General features: G+C 46.0%; 1 protein-coding gene across 1 annotated transcript in view; it reads left to right on the top strand.

The window, feature by feature from the left end:
* Window positions 1-1,139: 1,139 nt before the first annotated feature.
* SVOPL (SVOP like) overlaps window positions 1,140-20,725 on the top strand; it is a 78,689-nt gene continuing 59,103 nt past the window's right edge. The window contains exons 1-5 of the mRNA XM_058442340.1: window positions 1,140-1,221; window positions 1,663-1,754; window positions 7,833-7,931; window positions 17,386-17,457; window positions 20,616-20,722. Of these exons, the coding sequence (XP_058298323.1) occupies window positions 1,140-1,221; window positions 1,663-1,754; window positions 7,833-7,931; window positions 17,386-17,457; window positions 20,616-20,722 (452 nt within the window). The remainder of the gene's footprint in view (window positions 1,222-1,662; window positions 1,755-7,832; window positions 7,932-17,385; window positions 17,458-20,615; window positions 20,723-20,725) is intronic.

Here is a 20,725-nt window from a genome sequence, read left to right as displayed (position 1 = left end):
ACTCTGCCTCAAAAAAAAAAAAATGACAATGACATGCAAGAAAGCACACTGGAAATACAGAATCTGTGGAAGTATGAAGTGCTGCTTTGCGATTGTTTTTCTGTATCAAAGCCATCTTCCCTCCCACTCAGAGGATGCTATTGGTTAAATTGCCAAGACCTGCGTCTGGCCCCAGGCTCAAGGTTGGTTACTGGCCTCAGAGTCCTGGTTGTCTGATTTGGCCTCTTAATTTAGCTCGATTAGCTAATTTAGCCATTTAGTCTCTCCATTTCTCAGGTTCCTTACATGCCAGACAGTGATAAATTACAATATTTCACAGATCTTCTGTGAAGATTAGAGGGAATAATTCATGTACGTAAAGTGTTTAGGATAATGATTAGTGACAAATACATCCCTCATACAGAGTAATAATAGTAACGGCTTCCATTTATCAGGCACATTAGTACTTGCCAGTTACGGGGTAAGTGCTTTCTGTCAACTAACTCATTTAATCATCACAACAACCTTGAAAGTTGGGTGCCATTGATATAATACATCTCCATTTTAGGGAACCCATTTGAGAAAACTGAGGTGTGCAAAGGGCAAATTCCTCAAAGCCACATACCTAAAAAGTAGTAGAGAAGGCTGGGCACAGTGGTTCACGCCTATAACCCCAGCACTTTGGGAAGCCGAGGTGGGCGGATCACCTGAGGTCAGGAATTCGAGACCAGCCTGGAGAACATGGTGAAACCTTGTCTCTACAAAATATACAAAAAAATCAGCCAGGCGTGGTGATGCATGCCTGTAACCCCAGCTACTCGAGAGGCTGAGGCACGAGAATCACTTGAACCCAGAAGGCGGAGGTTGTAGTGAGCTGAGATTGCACCACTGAGCTCCAACCTGGGCGATAGAGCAAGACTCCATCTCAATCAGTAAAAACTAGTAGGGAAAGAAAAACACTGAGTTGCTTAGTTCCAGAGGCCAAGTGTGAAAGAGGATAAAAATACATGCCTCATTCGATTTTTGTGAGGGCTTCAGGAAATTTTGTGTGTAGTGTGCCTGGCATATACTAACTATCCAATAACCCTTATATGTCTTTCCTTCTTCCCTCCCTTGCTTCCACCAGGGAAGCTGTTTGGGGAACCTGAGCTATTTAGGAGATGGCAACCAAGCCAACAGAGCCCGTCACAATCCTCAGCCTTCGGAAGTTGAGCCTGGGGACCGCAGAGCCACAGGTTAAAGGTGAGATTATCACAGCAGTCTCCAGCTCAACCTGCTGCTTAGAGTTTAGAAACCTTTTTAAGGTTAAATGCACAAAGGTGAGCTCAAAAGAAGCAGCCAGGCATGGTGGCTCACACCTGTGATCCCGTCACTTTGGGAGGCCGAGGCAGGCGGATCACTTGAGGTCAGGAGTTTGGGACCTCCCTGGCCAACCTGGTGAAACCCCGTCTCTACTAAAAATACAAAAATTAGCATAGCATGGCGGTGGGTGCGTGTAATCTCAGCTACTCAGGAGACTGAGGGAGGAGAATTGCTTGAACTGGTAGACGGAGGTTGCCTACCACTGACCCCCCCCATATTAACTTGTTTTTATAATAATGGGTTGGCTTGCTGAAGCTGACAGTCCACACGCATTCCCTTCCCTGCAGAAGCAATTTTTTCCACTTTGTCTTTCGTTGTTAGAGCCAAAGACGTTCACCGTGGAAGACGCAGTGGAGACCATCGGCTTCGGGCGTTTCCACATTGCCCTCTTTCTGATCATGGGCAGTACTGGGGTGAGTGCTCCTTCGAGATGTTGACAAAAAGTGTCAAACTCTGTAAAATATGTGAAGAGATTTGTTCTGAGCCAAATGAGTGACCATGGCCTGTGCCACCACCCTCAGGAGGTCCTGAGAACATGTGCCCAGGGTGGATGGGGCACAGTTTAGGGAGGCAGGAGACATCAATCAAATACATTTAAGAAATACATTGGTTTGGTCCAGAAAGGCGGGACAATTCAAATTCAAAACAGGAGTGGTGGGGGAAGGGGGCTTCCAGGCTATAGGTAAATTTAAACATTTTCTGATTGACAATTGGTTGGATTTGTCTAAAGACCTAGGATCGATAGAAAAGAGATGTTCAAGTTAAGATAAAAGATTGTGGCCACACGCGGTGGCTGACACCTGTAATCCCAGCACTTTGGGAGGCCGGGCTGATGGATCACCTGAGGTCAGGGGTTTGAGATCAGCCTGGCCAACAAGGTGTTGAAACTCCGTTTCTACTAAAAACACAAAAATTAGCTGGGCTTGGTGGTGGGTGCCTGTAATCCCAGCTACTCTGGAGGCTCGGGCAGGAGAATCGCTTGAATCCAGGAGGCGGAGTTTGCGGTGAGCTGAGATCGCACCACTGCACTCCAGCCTGAATGACAGAGCGAGACTGCGTCTCAAAAAAGAAATAATAAAATGAAAAAAACAAAAAGATTGTGGAGACCAAGGTTCTTTTGAAGTCTTATAGAGGCTGCCCTTAGAGACAATAGATGACAAATGTTTCCTATTGAGACCTTTAAAAGGTACTAGACTTTTAGTTAATCTCTTCAGGATTGGGAGGGCCTGGAAGAAAAAGATCTAGCTCTGTTGAGAGATTCTTTACAGATGCAAATTTTCTCCCACAAAGAACAGCTTTGCAGGACCGTTTCAAAATATGGCAAAGAAACATGTCTTGGGGTAAAATATTTGACTTATTTCTTTTTCACATAATGTTATGCCGGATCAGAAAGTAAGTCACTATCTATAGGGTTAATAAAACCCATCTGATGAGAATTTATGGTTTGCAGGGTGTGACTCCCCAGGCCCCTTAGATAGGAATTTGGGCAAAATAAAAACAATCACAGCTTAGTCCTCAGAGATCACGTGAGTCTTCAAAGCTAACATCATTGGACGCACAGTCTTTTTTCTACTGACCTCGGGCTCTGGGCTCTCCAGTCCAGGGGGTGTAGGGATAAGAAAAAGAGCAGGAGGCTGGGTGCGGTGGCTCATGCCTGTAATCCCAGCACTCTGGGAGGCTGAGGCGGGCAGATCATGAGGTCAGGAGATCGAGACCATCCTGGCTAACATGGTGAAACCCCGTATCTAATAAAAATACAAAAAAATTAGATGGGCATGGTGGCGGGCGCCTGTAGTCCCAGCTACTCGGGAGGCTGAGGCAGGAGAACGGCGTGAATCTGGGAGGCAGAGGTTGCATTGAGCCGCGATAGTGCCACTGCACTCCAGCCCGGACGACAGAGCGAGACACCATCTCAAAAAAAAAAAAAAGAAAAAGAAAAAGAGCAGGAACCCCAAGAGGTGGGTAATCCAAAAATCACTTTCATTCACCTTTGGCAGGTGTTCGGTTATAAAGCAAGTGAGCATTTGTGTCTATGTTTTGGGAATTCAATACTCATTTTTAAAAATGATAGAAATGGAGGTATTGGGAAGAAAGGAGAAAACTATGGTATTATTTTATGTAAAATCGAACACATGGCTCTCAAACATTTTGTGCATAAGGATCACCAGAGACACCTGCTGTAATTACATATTTTCAGATCCTTTAAGAGGCACTGATGAAGGCTTGTTATTTACTGCTGGGGTTTGAACGTGTCCCTTCCAAAACCCAGGTGATGCCAATGAGATAGTGTGAAGAGGCAGGGCCTGTAAGAGGTGATTAGGCGGTGAGGACTCCTCCCTCGTGAATGGGATGAAGGCCCTTATGAAAGAGGCTTCCTGCAGCGGGAGTTTCAGCTTGTTTGCCTTTCCGCCCTGTGAGCACAGTTGTTCCTCCACTCTTGAGGGGCGCGAGGGAGTAGGTCCTCTCCAGTCCCCTCCAGGCAACAGAACCTGCTGGCACTTTGATCTAGGGCCTCCCAACCTGCAGAACTGTGAGAAAATGAATTTAGATTTCTTATAAATTGCCCAGTCTCAGGCACTTTGTGATAGCAACACAGATGAACTAAGACATACGCCCTACGCTATTTTGAGGAAAGAAGAATGACAGCTTCACCTAAAGGCTTTCACAACAGTGGTGATGTCTGTGAACCCACACCAGTACTCCCACTTCCTCCTTTAGTAGGTAAGGTGAAAATATGTTAAGAACTCCAGGTCCGGCGCCGTGGCTCATGCCTGTCATCCCAGCACATTGGGAGGCCAAGGCCGGCAGATCACCTGAGGTCAGGAGTCTGAGACCAAGCCTGGCCAACATGGTGAAACCCTATTTCTACTAAAAATACAAAAAGCTATGTGTGGTGGAGTGTGTCTGTAATCCCAGCTACTTGGGAGGCTGAGGCAGGAGAATTGCTTGAACCTGGGAGGCGGAGGTTGCAGTGAGCTTAGATTATGTCACTGCACTCCAGCCTGGGCAACAGAGCAAGACTTTGGGGGTGGGAGGCGGGGAACAAAACAAAACTTCATACCCACATGCATAATGATAATCAGACAGAATGGAAAATCAAAGATATGGGGTCCACTCAACAATGGTGTTGGGCCGGAGAGTAAAAATACACAGGAGGGAGGTAAGTGAGAAAATGCTAGAGGGCTCTGACCCTCCCCAAACAGCTAAAAAGTATAAGAAAGGGTTGTGTGGGCAGGGCATGGTGGCTCACACCTGTAATCCCAGCACTTTGGGAGGCCAAGGCGGGTAGATCACCTGTGGTCAGGAGTTCGAGACCAATCTGATCAACATGGCAAACCCTCATCTCTACTAAAAATATAAAAAAAATAGCTGGGTATGGTGGCGCGTGCCTGTAATTCCAGCTACTTGGAAGGCAGGGACAGGAGAATTGCTTGAACCCGGGAGATGGAGGTTGCAGCAATCCGAGATCGCGCCACTGTACTCTAGCCTGGGCAACACAGCAAGACTCAGTCTCAGTTAAAAAAATAAAAAATAAAGGGTTGTGTGATCTGGAGGTAGCCATTTGAGTTTGATGCATCTTTCAAAAGTGTTGCATTCTCAGTCAATAGTCTATATTTTTTTCTTTTTTTTTTTTTAGATGAGATCTAGCTATGTTGCCCAGGCTGGTCTCAAACTCCTCAGCTCAAGCAATCCTCCCACCTCGGCCTCCCAAAGTGCTGGGATTACAGGCATGAGCCACCGTGCCCGGCCTCAAGGGTCTTACAGTCGTGGGAATTCTCTCCAGCTCACCAGCTAGGAAGAGCTCTCTGCCAGGCCACCCTCTCCTGTCTCACAAAGGAAGACAGAACTGCTTATTTGGGTGCAGGGACCAAATCTTTCGCCTGGTCTTACGATGGGATGCTTTGTGAGCAGGATTCTTCCATCAGCATTGATATGTTGACAGTGATGGGCCGTGGCCCCTCCACCTGTTCAGGCTCTCATTCAGAGGCCATAGAAGCAGCAGTTGGGTTTCAGGGCCTCATGTGACGGTGTATATAACAGCATCCACAGCAGCTGAGCAGCCTCAGCCTGTGACCAGGACCCCTAAGTCCTGGTCGTGTGTGTGTGTGTGTGTGTGTGTGTGTGTGCTTTCTGGGAGACGAAGTCTTGTTCTGTTGCCCAGGCTGGAGTGCAGTGGTGTGATCTCGGCTCACGGCAACCTCTACCTCCCAGGTTCAAGCGATTCTCCTGCCTTAGCCTCCTGAGTAGCTGGGATTACAGGCACGTGCCACCGTGCCCAGCTAATTTATTTTGTATTTTTAGTAGAGACAGGGTTTTGCCATGTTGGCCAAGCTGGTCTCAAACTCCTGACCTCAAGTGATCTGCCTGCCTCAGCCTCCCAAAGTGCTGGGATTACAGGCATGAGCCACCTTGCCCGGTCAGTCTTGGTCATCTTTAAGACCTTCCCTGAGGTCTAGAGTGAAGCTCCTCTGTGTACCTCACCCTGGCTCCCTGCCTAGTCCCTCTCCCCTAAGGCTACTGTAGCAGAATGGGCAGAGTTTTATTCCTTATTGGTTTATTTCCTTCTAGAACTCTTTATTGGAGCGGCAGCTTGGTTAATATGGATCTAGCTGTTCTGTATTACTGAAGGAAGATGAGTTTACTAAATCAAACATTCTTCTGAGATTATTATTATTTGTAGACAGGGTCTTGCTCTGCCACCCAGGCTGGAGTGCAGTGGTGCGATCTCAGCTCACTGCAACCTCCACCTCCTGGGTGCAAGTGATTCTTGTGCCTCACCCTCCTGAGTAGGCGTGCAGTACCATGCCCCACCAATTTTTGTATTTTTAGTAGCGATGGGGTTTTGCCATGTTGGCCAGGCTGGTCTCAGACTCCTGGCCTCAAGTGATCCGCCTACCTCAGCCTTCCAAAGTGCTCAGATTACAGACATGAGTCACCGGGTCAGCCTCTTCTGAGATAATTATGCTCTCTTACTTCTGATACTTTTTGAACTAAAACTTGCCAGCTGCTCATCTGAACTCTAGACACCACTATAATGCTCTCTTGTGGAGAGACAAGTCACTATAATATGTGTACTTCAAAGTCCCACACGCTGGCTGACATCATTCCACCTTTTTCATCCCAGACCTCCAAGTTATACAAGTATAAACATTATTATAATAACCCATACAGATATTCTATCAATTTTTTTTTTTTTTTTTTCTTGAGACAGAGTCTTGCTCTTTCACCCAGGCTGGAGTGCCGTGGTGGGATCTCGGCTTACTGCAAGCTCCGCCTCCCGGGTTCACGCCATTCTCCTGCCTCAGCCTCCCGGGTAGCTGGGACTACAGGTGCCCGCCACCGTGCCCGGCTAATTTTTATATTTTTTAGTAGACACGGGGTTTCACCGTGTTAGCCAGAATGGTCTCGATCTCCTGACCTCGTGACCCACCTGCCTCAGCCTCCCAAAGTGCTGGGATTACAGGCGTGAGCCACCACGCCCGGCTCTATCAATGTTATCAACAGAACATGTGCCAAACAAATTCATTTTCTCCTTTAATTCTCTTTTTTTCCTCCTGATAACCTTGTCCCTGTCAATGATGTCAGTGTTCTTCCCTTCCACCAGACACAAAATCTCAGTCATCTTTGACTTCATGATCCTGTACCTAACTTTCATCATTATTTATAATTATTCCTTCAATTCTTTTCTAGCATCTCCTTTTTTTTCTTGAGAGATAAATTTATCCCTATAACGGATTGCAAGATATGGATAGAGGATGATACTCAAACTCTATTGAAAGAAATATTTAGTAGCATTAAGTTTGTTAAATACACATTTTCTTAAGCTGAGCTCAGTGGCTCATGCCTGTAATCTCAGCACTCTGGGGGTCCAAAGTGGGAGGTTCACTTAAGCCTAGGAGTTTCCAGCCTGGGCAACATAGTGAGATCCCATTTCTTCTTTTTTTTTTTAATTAAAAAAAAAATCACTTTCCTGCTGATGAACTCATATTACTTTGTACTCATTGCTTTATTTTCCAGCTTTCATGAATCTTACTATCCTAGCTTGAGATCAGAGACTGTCTCAAAAATCCATTTGTAAGGCATGTGCCCTGCAACTTTCACAATCATGAGTACAAAACAACAAAGCTAGTTGATGTGGATGCTGCCGGTTAGCTAGTTTCACCCCTTAGCTGTGGGAGTGGCCTTCACACAGCTCCCTCACAGTGGTACCATGCAACTGCATTGGTCAACAAAATCGTAAGTGAATACATGTCACAATTTTTTGGGAACTCTCTCAAGTTGTTCAAACCATGAAAGTCACATCCACGAAGGCTGAAGTTCTATAGTTCCTTATACAACTAGCAGTGCAGTGTGGGTACACAATAGATGCTCCCTAAATGGGGAAGAAAGATGAAGGGGACAGGACTAGGTAGGATGATGGGCAGGCAGACCTGGGAAGAAGTGATGACAAGCTGGCACTTAGACATGGCATCGTGTCCCTCTTCTTTAAGGTGGTTGAGGCCATGGAGATCATGTTGATAGCTGTTGTGTCTCCTGTCATCCGCTGTGAATGGCAACTGGAGAATTGGCAGGTGGCATTAGTAACCACGGTAAGTACCTGCTTCCTGTGCTGTGAACAAGCCAGCTGAGGGCCTAGGCTCCCTTTCCCCCATCCTGCAGGGCTGAGAGCCAAAGGGTGTCTCACCACTTGGTATGTTGGCTTCCAGAACCCAAGGGTTTGCAGCATTTCATGTCTTCCTCACCTTTTTCTTTTCCTAGCATGCATAATGTTGAACTGCTTACTATCCACATGAGAGATGCAATTCAGAAAGTGATCCGTAAGTCTTGGGTTAGTCATAGGTTAAATCAGGTCACTAAAGAAGCTATTTACACGGACCACAGTGACTTCACCAATCACCCTCGCTGAATTGTACTGTTACTCCTTCAACTTTTCTCAAAGACCATTAAGAATAGCCTTATGGGCCTGGTGCAGTGGCTGATGCCTGTAATCCCAGCACTTTGGGAGGCTGAGGCAGGCAGATCACCTGAGGTCAGGAGGTTGAGACCAGCCTGACCAACATGGTGAAACCCCGCCTCGACTAAAAATACAAAAATTAGCAAGATGTGGTGGTGGTGCCTATAATCCCAGCTACTTGGGAGGCTGAGACAGGAGAATTGCTTGCATCTGGGAGGAGGAGGTTGCAGTGAGCCAAAACCACGCCATTGCACTCCAGCCTGGGTGACAAGAGTGAAACTCCATCTCAAAAAAGAAAAAATAGCCTTATGAGTTGCACATCAAGTTTTGCTACAAAGTGGAATTGAAGATATCCATTCTTTCAAAAAGCATGTGTGTATGCATGTGTGCTGAGAAGACTACAATATAACGTTTAAATAGTGAGAAAGGGGTAATGATGGAAGGTGAAGCTATAGAGGTGGGCAGGGCCAGAGGCACCCCACCTGCTGCGCATGAATTGCATTCTATAGCCACTGCTCCCCAACATTGGGCCAAACACATATAAACCCTCCATGCAAAAAATATGTGATACAAATACATATTACAGTTTTTCAGTTTGCCATTTCTTATAACCAAAATCAACATAATAGCATTATTGACTTCATAGTCATTATATATTTCTGATTAAATGGGTATGAAAGTTCACCTTCTATCATAGAGCTTTGCAAAATATTTATTTTTAATCTTAAAAGAGGCTCCTGATATATAAGAATGCTGGAAGCCACACTATGGAGAGTGGAGAGCCATTGGAAGGCTTCAGGGAAGGATGTGGTCAGTTTTCTAAGAACTCCAAGGAGATACGGCTGCAGGGTAGAAGGTCAGTGAGGGTGTAACTGCCCTAGGGTTCATCTTCCCTAGTGCCCCGATAGAGCCAACTTATCAAGTGGAGGAATTGCAGTAGAGAAAGTGTTTAATAGACATAGAGTGGCTAAACCAGAGGCCAGAATTTTATTATATCAGCCTCCCTGAAAATTTGTAGGCAAGGATTTTTTAAAGATAGTTTGGTTGGCAGGGGGCTAGAGAATGGGTATTGCTGATTGGTTGGAGATGCAATCATAGTGGTGCAGAAAATGGACCTTGTATGCTGGGTCTGCTTATGGGTTGGGGGGGTCACAGGACCAGTTGAGTCGGGGGTCATGGGTCTGGGTGGAGTCATCCTGCTGTCAAAAATGCAAAAGTCTGAAAAGACTTCTCAAAAGGCCAATCTTAGGTTCTACAATAGTGATGTCATTTACAGGAGTAATTGGGGGAGTTGCAAATCGTGTGACCTCCAGAACAAAGGCTGGAAAGTGGCTAGTAATCCTTTAACTAAGCCTACATCTTAACAGAATCCAGGCTCCTCTCATAATCCTACCTGGTGGCCTTTTATTACTTTTATAAAGGTGGTTTAGTTTTGGGAAGAGCTGTTATCTAAACTGTAAACTAAATTTCTTCCAAAGTTAGCTTGACCCATGCCCAGGAATGACCAAGGGCAGTTTGGAAGTTAAAGCCAAAATGGATTTGGTTAGGTCAGATCTCTTTCACCGTCATAATTTTTTCTATTATAATTTTTGCAAAGATGGTTTCAAAGGGGCTGTGGTATAAGTGATAGAGTGAGGTTGTGTGTTCTGGGACGTATTTAGGAAGTAACATCAGCCAAGGAGGTCAAAGAACCAGCAGGTGGGGAGAGAAAGGTTGATTTACTTGGGTATTGAAGTTGGTTCTAATGAAGACAGGACTTTGTGAGTGCCAAGGGAAAACTTCCCTTCACCTTCCAAAGGTTTACTAAAAAAATCAACTGACAGAAGGTAGATTCATGGGGAAAAAAGGCATACCAAATTTTATTTTGATGGGCATAGCAGGAAGGAATCACAAGAGTGATTACCAATAACCCAGTGTGGGACAGAAACGTATATAGCCTTTTTCATAGGGGAGAATGACAGTGGGCAAAGATTCTTTAGAGGGGCAATAAGTCATAAGTGAGAATGAATGGACCAGGGAGGTGTGAGGCAGGCATTATAGGAAGGTGAGGGGTGGAGTTGCACAGGAACAAAGGTTGTTCTGTTATCCAGGTGATCTCTGGGAGCTGCCCTCAGAGGACTAGGTGAAAAGTCTGGGGCAACATGTTACCCCCAGCCTCTTCTCTTTTCTGGTGGCTGATCTTTGTAATTTGACATGATCCCTAGGGAGTGGGTTTAGGATAATTGAGTTCCCTTTTTTTTGTTGTCGTTGTTGTTGTTTTGTTGAAACAGAGTCTCCCTCTGTTGCCCGGGCTGGAGTGCAGTGGTGTGATCATAGCTCACTGCAGCTTTGAACTCCTGGGCTCAAATAATCCTCTTGCCTTAGCTTCCTGAGTAGCTAGGATGTGGGTCACCACACCTGGCTAATTTGAAGAGGCTAGTCTCTACTCCTGGCCTCAAGCAATCCTCCTGCCTAGGCCTCTCAAAGTGTTGGGATTACAAACTGAGTTACCACACCTGGCCCAGTTGCATTCCTTTTGGAACAAAGCTTTCTTGGTCAGATAAGGAAACTGCAGAGAGCCCTTTCCTGTGCTTGAGGGCGAAGGAGCAAGACAAGGTTAGAGGGACCTTCATTCTGATGCAGCTGCCTCTATCCTCTCCACATGTCAAAATGCCAGTCTTTGTTGTATCGCTTTCTGGGCCCCAATAACGTAATAGAAGAACTATGAGCCCAGGTGCTCAAATCCTCACTAAAGGGAGTGTCTGGGAGGTAGGTAGACTATGATGGGAGGAGGATGGCAGTCAGGTGGCAGAGGCCTTGAGGGCAAATTCTGTAAGACAGAGCTAGTCTGAAACTGGTGGTGGAGAATTCCAGAAGAATTCCTCCTGCTCTCCAAACTTACAAGGCTGTGCTCAAAGGAGTAGCCCCAGAAGGTGGCAGGGGAAGGGGATGTCCCTGTCACTCACTGCCTTAACCAAATCTTACCTGTGAATTTTAATCTTTGGGGGTGGCACCAGGGAAAATTCCCTCACTTGAGGAACTGGTTGGAGTTCTTCTCTCAGATAATGCGTGGTATTGCCCAGTTGTGTTTCTTTCTGTGTCTTGGAGGCTGAGAAGTTTGGATTCCAGTTATATGCCCAATCACAGCAGCACGTCTAAAAATCTGCCCTGATTTTTGCTAACCCAAATGAGATATTGAGGCAAAAATCTCAGTCATCTGAGGTTTATTGAGCTAGAGCTTGAGGGCGTGACTGGGAAGAATGTAACAGCCCAGCGGGTTCACCTTGCCTGCTGACTAGACAGAGCTGATTTCTCAAGACAGGGGAATTGCAATAGAGAAGGAGTAATTCCCACAGAGCTGGCTGTGTGGGTGATCGGAGTTTTATTGTTATTCAAATCGGTCTCCCCAAGCATTTGGGGAGCAGAGTTTTTTTTTGTTTATTTGTTTATTAATCCTGCCACAGTATTTTTAATTACGTACAAAGATCTGACATGTCACCCAGGGACCCATTTCACCCACTGCTCTGTTTGGCCGCCAGTCTTTTGTCTCTCTCTTCAGCAATGGTGAGGCGGATACCCTTTCCTCGGGGAAGAGAAATCCATGGTTTGTTGCCCTTGCCAATAACAAAAATGTTGGAAAGTCGAGTGGCAAAGCTGTTGCCATTGGCATCTTTCACGTGAACCACGTCAAAAGATCCAGGGTGCCTCTCTCTGTTGGTGATCACACCAATTCTTCCCAGGTTAGCACCTCCAGTCACCATACAGAGGTTACCAGTGTCGAACTTGATGAAATCAGTAATCTTGCCAGTCTCCAAATCGATCTGAATGGTATCATTCACCTTGATGAAGGGATCGGGGTAGCGGATGGTGCGGGCATCATGAGTCACCAGATGAGGGATTCCTTTTGTGCCCACAAAGATCTTTCTCACTTTGCAGAGTTTTTAAGGACAACTTGGTGAATGGGGGAAGGCCAGTGAGTCGAGAGTGCTGATTAGATGGGTTAGAGATGAAATCATAGGGAATTGATGCTGTCCTCTTGTGCTGAGTGAGTTCCTGAGTGGGTGCCACAAGATCAGATGAACCAGTTTATTGGTCTGGGTGGTAGCAGCTGATCCATCAAGAGCACCATCTGCCAAATATCTCAAGCACTGATCTCAGGAACAGTTTAGGGAGGGTCAGAACCTTGTAACCTCCAGCTGCATGACTCCTAAACCATAATTTCTAATCTTGTTGCTAATTTGTTAGTCCTACAAAGGCAGTCTAGTCCTAGCCAAGAAGGAGGTTGGTTTTGGAAAAGGGCGGTTATCATCTTTGTTTTAAACTATAAAGTAAGTTTCTCCCAAAGCTAGTTCAGCCTGCACCCAGGAATGACCAAGGACAGTTTGGAGGTTAGAAGCAAGATGGAGTTGGTTAGGTCAGATCTCTTTCACTGACTCAGTTACAATTTTGCAGTGTCAGTTTCAAGAACACCAGCTATGGAAACATGTGTGGCTTGAAGCAGAGGTTTCTGGGCGACTCAGGATTTATACTCTCTTTTAAAAGAAAGAAAGCATGTAGGAAGAGGTGGGTAGCCAGCCAATGAGGCAAATGGTTACATGTCTGTGAGATTTTAATTAGTGCCCAGTAAATCTACATTTTATATAAAATGAGGTGAACATTGGAAGAAAAAAGGGAGAGTAAAGGAAGCATCAATTATGCAGATGTCTCAGGGCAGGTGGAAGAATGGTCTCATCTTCTGGGAAGAATGAGTCTCATCACTTGGGAAGATGAGCTTGCAATCAACATTATCAGTGTGAAATCTAACAGATGTCAGTTGTAGAAGCTAGACTTAGAAAACCTAAGTTACAGTGGACACGTCCTTGCTTTATAGGAGGATATGCATCTTGAAGGGTTTCAAGACCAGCAAAGAATTTTCCATGAGGGGTCTGGCTGATGGATAATACTTTGACATAAGATTGTAAAGCAACAGCTATTCATTTGGGAAAAGGATGGCTAGTGTTGCATGACTCTCTTCAGGCTTAACCTCCTCTTTGGTGTAGAGTTTAGGAGTCCCGAGATGTTTTATTTTTCCATTATATTATCTTAGTTCCATTTCCCTCCTTAAAACTCCTCTTACTAACTTTGGTGCCCTGGTTCCTTTTTGTGTTTTCGAAGCTCCCTAATACTTGTTGTCCCAAAGATCACCAGGATGGCTAAATATTAGAAAGGACAGCTTTATTGGCAATAGTGATTTGCAAGCCTGAAAGAGACAGTCTCCAGTGTGCATTGAAGGTGCTTTCTCTTGGAAGAGGAGAAGGACAGGTTGGGTTTTATGTTTCACAAGGCTGGCATCATACATATTTGGCAGGTTTCGGGGCAAAGCTATACGTATTTGTGAGGGGAGCCTACATGCAGACTAGGTAAGCACGTTTGTAACATACATAACATGTTCACTTTGGGGCAGGGTTTTAGCATTAAAATGAGGTGGAATTTGGCTCTTTGTGTCAAAAGGTGAACTACAGAAAACAAAAACAGTTTGTGCACCCTCTGTATAAGCTGCTGAAACTGGCCTGAGGTCTGCAGTAGCTTATCCAAAAAGAATGTCTGTAAGGCTGGTCCTCTGTCCAATCAGGACTGTAGTGGTCTGGGTTGTAAATCAGCTTGATATCTCAGAAAGGAATTCAGAAATCTGCCATGTCTGCCAGGCCCTGAACCCTTGACCTGGAGATAACTTTTGTTTCCTTAACCTTGGGGCCCGTCTTAGTTGCTAAAGGGGTGTCTATTTTGGTGTCTCAGATCACATGCTTTCAGAAAAATTTTTAGAAATAAAACAAGGTTTTTACTTAGACTTGTAATAAAGTGACTCGATTGCTTTCTATTTTCTTCTACATATAAAATACTTTAGAAAGTGTCAACCTAAAATAATAGAAGCTCTCCAGAGAAATGAGTTTAGTTGGAAAGGAATGGCAGGTGATTGCAATCTGAGAATTCCTGTGCCATGGTGAACCGTGGCCGGGCCATAGGTGTATCCAGGAAGGCAAGGAAAGTCGAGAGTTCTTTTAAAGACAAAATGAGAAAGCCTACATAAGTTATTTTCAAAGACTTTTCCTTGGCTACAAGGATCAGTAACAACAGTGGCGTCAGTCCGAGGTTGAACAGGCTGGGTATTCTTGCAGAAGCAGCTTTTTGTTTTGTTTGTTTGTTTTTGAGACGGGGATGCCACTCTGGTGCTCCGGCTGGCCTTGAGCTCCTGGGCTCAAGCGATCAGTGGTCTTTGTGCAAGGCTGTGGTTTTCAGAGTCCTTATTACAGTTTTTGTGTGCCTGAGAGCCCCGCCTCTATTGCCTACAATCCCATTTTGGTAGGGTGTGGCCTAAGTGACTCCATTTTTGTTCTCATGGCTTTCAGAAAAGCGTTACTTGCCAATCCTTGTATCTTTAGGGTGACCCTATAACTTTATGTTTAATTCTAATTGATCTGTGCCCCAGTTGGTTTGTATATATGCACATCTTAGTTCCTTGAGAATGCTGGAGATCCGGGTGTGGCATTTGCACCTGCACTACAAAATTATATTACATGATACCTTTTTTATAGTACATGATACACATGTAAATGTGATATTTACAGCTCATATTTCATTGGCTGCATTTGTGCTGTTTCCTAATGGTGCCTACAGAGGCTCCTTCCAGCAGGTACACAGTCTCCCCCATTAGGCCATCACAGCTCAGAAGACTTCTCTCTAAGCAACTGAACTCTCCCAAGGTGACTGTTTCCTGCTCTGGGCTCCTCCCATCCTCCTGTCTTGGCTTAGTCCGGCTGACTCTGACCCTGTCCCTGAGCTTACTGGGAACAATTGTGTTAAACGGAAGGGCCAGGCTAATGAGCAACATTGTCACTGTCTAGCAGGCCCCCCAACCCCGTTTTCTAAGCAGTTGTTAATTGAGAAAACTAAAGAATTGTGGGGCTATGATGGCCCTTGTGTTTTGTAAGAGTCATGCTGAAGAAACACTTTGTGTGTTGCTTAAATCAGAAACAGTGGAGTCATGTTTTGTATTAAAGACAAGCACCTGCAGAGAAGAGCGGACCCTAGGGAGGGTCGAGCGTGGGGGTGGGGGTAGGGAGGGTCGAGCGTGGGGGTGGGGGTAGGGAGGGTCGGGGGTGGAGGGGAAGGGTCGAGGGCGGGGGTCGGGGGGAAGTGTCGGGGGTCGGGGAAAGGGCAGGGATGGGAGGAAGTGTCGGGGGTCGGGGAAAGGGCGGAGATGGGAGAAGTGTCGGGGGAAGGGTCGAGGGTGGGCGTGGGGGAAGGAAGGGTCGAGAGCGGGGCTGGTTGGGGGAAGGGTCAGGGTTATGGGGGAAGGGTCGAGGGTGGGGGTGGGGGAAGGGTCGAGGGCAGGGGTTGGGGGGAAGGGTCGAGCGCTGGGGTGGCGGAGGAGGAAGAGCTGGGGGTGAGCAGCAGCAGCGTGCTGGGGAGGGAGGAAGGGCGCAAGAGAGGATCAGGGGCGTGCGGTACACCCATGGAGGATCAGGGGTTCGCCCGATGGAGGGTCAGTGGTGCCCCGGATGGAGGGTCAGGGACGCTGGAGAGTTAGGTGCGCACCCTATGGAGGGTCAGGGGTGCTGGAGGATTAGGCGCGCATCCGGTGGAGGGTCAGGGGCGTGCCCGATGGAGGATTAAAGGCGCTGGAGGGTTAGGGGCGCGCGCCTGATGGAGGATTAGGGGCACTCGAGGGTTAGGCGCGCGCCCGATAAAGGGTCAGGGGCGTGCCCAGTGGAGGATTAGGGGCGCTGGAGGGTTAGGCGCCCGCCTGCTGGAGGATACGGGGTGCCAGAGGGTTAGGCACGGGCCCAATGGGTCAGAGGCGTGCCCGATGGAGGATTATGGGCGTTGGAGGGTTAGGCGCGCGCCCGATGGGGGGCCAGGGGTGTGTCTGATGGAGGATTACGGGTGCTGGAGGGTTAGACTCGCCCCCAATGGACGCTCAGGGGCGCTGGAGGGTTAGGCGCGCGCCCGGTGGGCCGCGTGAGGGAGGCAGGACGTCTTCCGGGTAGAGGGTGGGGGAGGGGGGAGGCAGGGGAGGGTGCACAAGAAGGGGGCACCACTGAGGATCGTGGGGGGCGACTGAGGGAGGGAGAGGGAGAGCCGGAGCCCCAGCGAGCGGACAGGTTTCTGTCTCTGCAGTATGTCAAACAGGGTTACGGAACGTTTCTGTCCTAGAAAGTGTAGCGCGCAGGGCCCAGTCATGTCTTTTGTCGTGCGAGAATATATATGATGAATTTTTCATGGTTCCGTGTGGGAGAAATGCATTTCAGTCTTCCCTCTAAAGAGTGAGGGAAGGAGAAAAAAAGCAGAACAGCGACAGCAAAAGGGAAACAGAGCTGTTTCTGGTTTGTTTTTTTTTTCCCCTAGAAATGCGAGCTAACAGCATTCCTTTGATTGCCCTGGAGGCCGTCAGTCAGGGCTGCAGTGAAGCCTGAACTTCTTGAAGTCAGGAAAATAAGGAGCCCAGAGGCACAGACAGCAGCTGAGGTCTCAGGCCGAGTTATAATAAATAAAACCCTAGTGTCAAATCCCAGGTCCTTGAATTTTGTCAGGGGAGGACAGGCCATTGTGAGAACGAGTAAGGAAAAGAAGTAGGTGTATCTTAGGACTTAACATATGTTCTGAAGAGTTTTTAAAATGAGTGATTGGATTTGGTGTTTAAAGTTATGTTTATTTGTAATAACATAAAGGGAGAGTGCTCCTAGTGGCCCCAATTTGTGTACTGTATAAGGCAGCGCATGAACGGACAATTTTAAAAATTACAGTGGAAATTCACAAGTACACGTCTGAATAGAGTGGAGCCGAAGCCGTCCTCTAGCAACAGGCGGGCGGCAGCTCAGAGGACCCCGTTTCCACCTGGGGCAGGATCTCCCTTGTTAGGCTCCCGCCAACAGGGAGCATAAAAGCCTGCCTCCGAAATCCTGAACATGAAGGGCGTCAGGGGCAAGCAAGCCCATCGTGAAACCCTGTTCTTTAAATTAACTTCCATCCCTCACGTATTTCCAGCCTAGTTCTAGTGAAAAACGGCTAACGGGGTAAAGTAACATCTAAAACCTGCTTAGAGAACCGTTTTGTCTCGCTCCCACTTGCAGATGGTGTTTTTTGGCTACATGGTTTTCAGTATCCTCTTTGGCCTCCTGGCTGACAGATACGGCCGCAGGAAGGTAGGTGGGGCCTCACAGTAGCATTTGGAATTGTCTTTTGTGTGTTCTTTTGGGGGCAACCTTATCGCTGTTTCTCTTTAGTAGGCATCTCCCTCCCAATACCCAAGATAGAAAATGCAGACCTTTCCCTCTCTGATGGAACATTCCAGGCTTATCTTCTGGACATTTTTCTCAAGGTACCTGTGCCTGCAGCTGTTCCTCTGCAGTCCAGGTGTGGAGTAAAAGGAGATGCAGGTATTATAGAGTTCTAAGAAATCTCTACCAAGAAGGATTAAAGGAATGAAGGCCGCTAAGTAGCTCTATTTGAACTTTTAAAGGTTGGGACTTAGAAGCAGTCATGGGTTGGTTAGATGCCCCCACCACGTCCGGTTTACTGTGGTGGTGTTGAGAACAGAGGTCTGATATCAGTGGGGGCACACATCTGTTCTCCATTTATCCATATATTCGCTTCTAATAAGTTAATAAGGGGAATGGAAAAGGCCCTTTTTGCCCTTCAGAGCAGCCCTATTGGGAGGTCTTTTCCTCTGGTTTTCATTTAAGTGACTAGTCCACTGCTGCAGCAGCAAGCTCAGAAGAAGCTGTTCTTTCAGGGAGACAACTACGTGTCATGAATGAATGTCCATAAAGTCTCTAACCCCCCAGAGCACCCAAGTAGGTTCGGAGGGAGCAAGTCTCCCTTAATTTGGGGCCGAGAAAACTCACCCTCAGGCACCTATCTGTTCGAAACTAGCAGGAACTGGTCACAAATGAAAAGACAAGTCCAAATTACAATCAGTAGGAAACAGATGCAAGTTTTAAAGCCTGTGATGGAATTTTAGGACAAGAAACAGTAAAATCACTAGTGCCAGATGGCCAAGACCATAAGCCAAACCTGCTGCCATGAGGCAGAGGCAGAGAAAGCAGAAGTTCTCTGCAGAGCCATTTGCCTGAATATCCCGTCCAGGGACTGAAATGGAAGCCCTTGCTCTTAGAGAGTTTATAAAGAAGCCCCTCAAACTCTAGACCTCAGGCTAAAGGAAAGGAGGGCCAGATTCAGAAAGACTCACACTTTTGCCCCCAGTGAAACCTCTGGAGTTAGGGTAACGCAGTGGGTTCGTGCAGCAAGTTCAAGAGGAGCCTATGGGTAATTGTGGGGGTAAGGAGTAGTATTGCTCTGAACCCTGCCAGCTATGCCAGAAATATTGACCTAAAGGAAGAAACAGAGGCAAAATTAATATAAGTAGGGAGTTTATTTGGACCAAGATTGAGGATTGCAGCCCAGAAGTCATACAGTCCAGTTGCCCTGAATATATGCTCCGATTAGCAGCAGTCACAAGTCGGTTTTTTAAAGGAGGGGAGAAAAGAATTTGGGGGCACTTCCTGAGTTATTTACTAATAATTTACATTGGTTCATTAAAATACGGTACGCTATCAGCTGATTCTACATCGTTCTTGGTGTCACAAAATCTAAAAACATGGAGATAATGGATGAGCGTCACATTGTGCAACTTGTGGTAACATTTTAGGTAATTTGTCACATTGTGCAACTTGTGGTAACATTTTAGGTAATTTATCACATTGTGCAACTTGTGGTAACATTTTAGGTAATTTATCAGCTAGTCTGGAAACTACAGGGAAGGTAAGAAAAACAAAGTGAAGTACAATTACCCCGAGCATGGGTGCGGGAATGTGACTGGAGTCGCATGCTCCTGTGTCTCTGGACCTGATAAATTCTGCATACCTCACATTCCTCAGACTGTTCTGAGCCGCTTTTCTTTCTCAAGTTGATGGATGTACGGAGTTAAAACATATTAGAGTGTGGACATTTGCAGGTATAAACATAAGCCGCTACACATTTTGCTTACATTGGTATAGCTTTGAAACTAGCTACTTGCTCAAAGTCACGTACCTACCAAGATTAGACATCAAGACATAAATTATGTCTTCTGATTACAAACCCAGGTCTGTCTTTTCTATTTGCTTGATTTCTGATGAAATCCTCTCTAAGCGTAAACACAAATGGAGGAACCTCAAAGGAAAACCATTAGTAGAATTGGCTGTATGTTTTAAAGTACATGAAATAAATATCATAGATTCTTGTAAATTTGAAAACACAAGTATCTCAACAGAGCACAAAAAGGCATTTTATAAAAGAAATACAAATTGTCAAGAAACTTTGAAAAAACATTAAAGCACAGGAGTTATCAAAAATAAAGTACATAGCAAGATACAATTTTTCCTTATCAAATATGTAAGGAAGTTTTTCCTTAAAGAGTCCTGCACCATTGAAATGGACATTTTCATGCCTTGTAAGTATATAGACACCCTTATCATACCCTATTGGTATCATTATGTCATTATTATTATATAATATTATTAAACCCTGTTGGTATAATTTTTGTGACCATCAGCCTGGCAATATGAAACAGGAAACTTGAAAATATTCTGCTAACCTGAACATTTGTCTTCCAGAAATCTAGCTTGCTAAAGATATCAGAGAGGGTATAACGACTTATGCACAGATATCATCACAGCCTATTTTGATAATGAGAAGATCTGAAACAACTTTAAATTCAACAGTAGAGCAAGGTCTTATGTATTATATTACATGTATGAAAGGACATCTTTCCACTGGAACATTTACAACCATTAACACTTTGTTTTCTCTTACAAACAGAGAAGATAAAACAGTGTTGAGTATTTTCTCTGGGTTGGACAATCAATCGTGATTTCAATTTTTTAATTTTCTTTTTTTCTTCTGTATTGTTTACTATGAACTTACATGATCCTTATAATTAAAGAAAAAGCAAATACCTGAACTGTTCTCCTTGTACTCCTCCCAACATACTGCCTCGTTATGTTCCCCAACAGCCCTGTGAGTAGGGAGGACACGTTTTTGCCTTTTGATGTCCAAGTTCAGGGACCTGCCACCCGTGAGGGTGGGCACAGCAGGGTAGTTTTAAAGAATGGTCTGAACTTGGTAGGTCTGTGCTTCCAGAGAGTAGAATGGCATGGGTTGTATTGCTGGATGATTGTGAAAGGCCAGCGGGCTTGCTATGGATGAACTCCTCAGAGAAGCAACTATCAGGATGGAAACCGAAAATTGCCTTCAGAAGTTAGGGCTTCTTCCCTCCCCGCTTTGAGGCAGGTCCCATTCATGTGTTCTGTTGTTGCTTCAGATTCTGCTCATCTCGTTCCTGTGGGGAGCCTATTTCTCCTTGCTGACCTCGTTTGCTCCTTCGTACATCTGGTTTGTTTTCCTGCGGACGATGGTGGGCTGTGGTGTGTC

Source organism: Hylobates moloch, unplaced genomic scaffold (genome assembly GCF_009828535.3).
Source record: "Hylobates moloch isolate HMO894 unplaced genomic scaffold, HMol_V3 SCAFFOLD_1, whole genome shotgun sequence".
Classification (NCBI taxonomy): domain Eukaryota; kingdom Metazoa; phylum Chordata; class Mammalia; order Primates; family Hylobatidae; genus Hylobates; species Hylobates moloch.
This window is presented reverse-complemented; position numbering and strand designations above follow the sequence as displayed.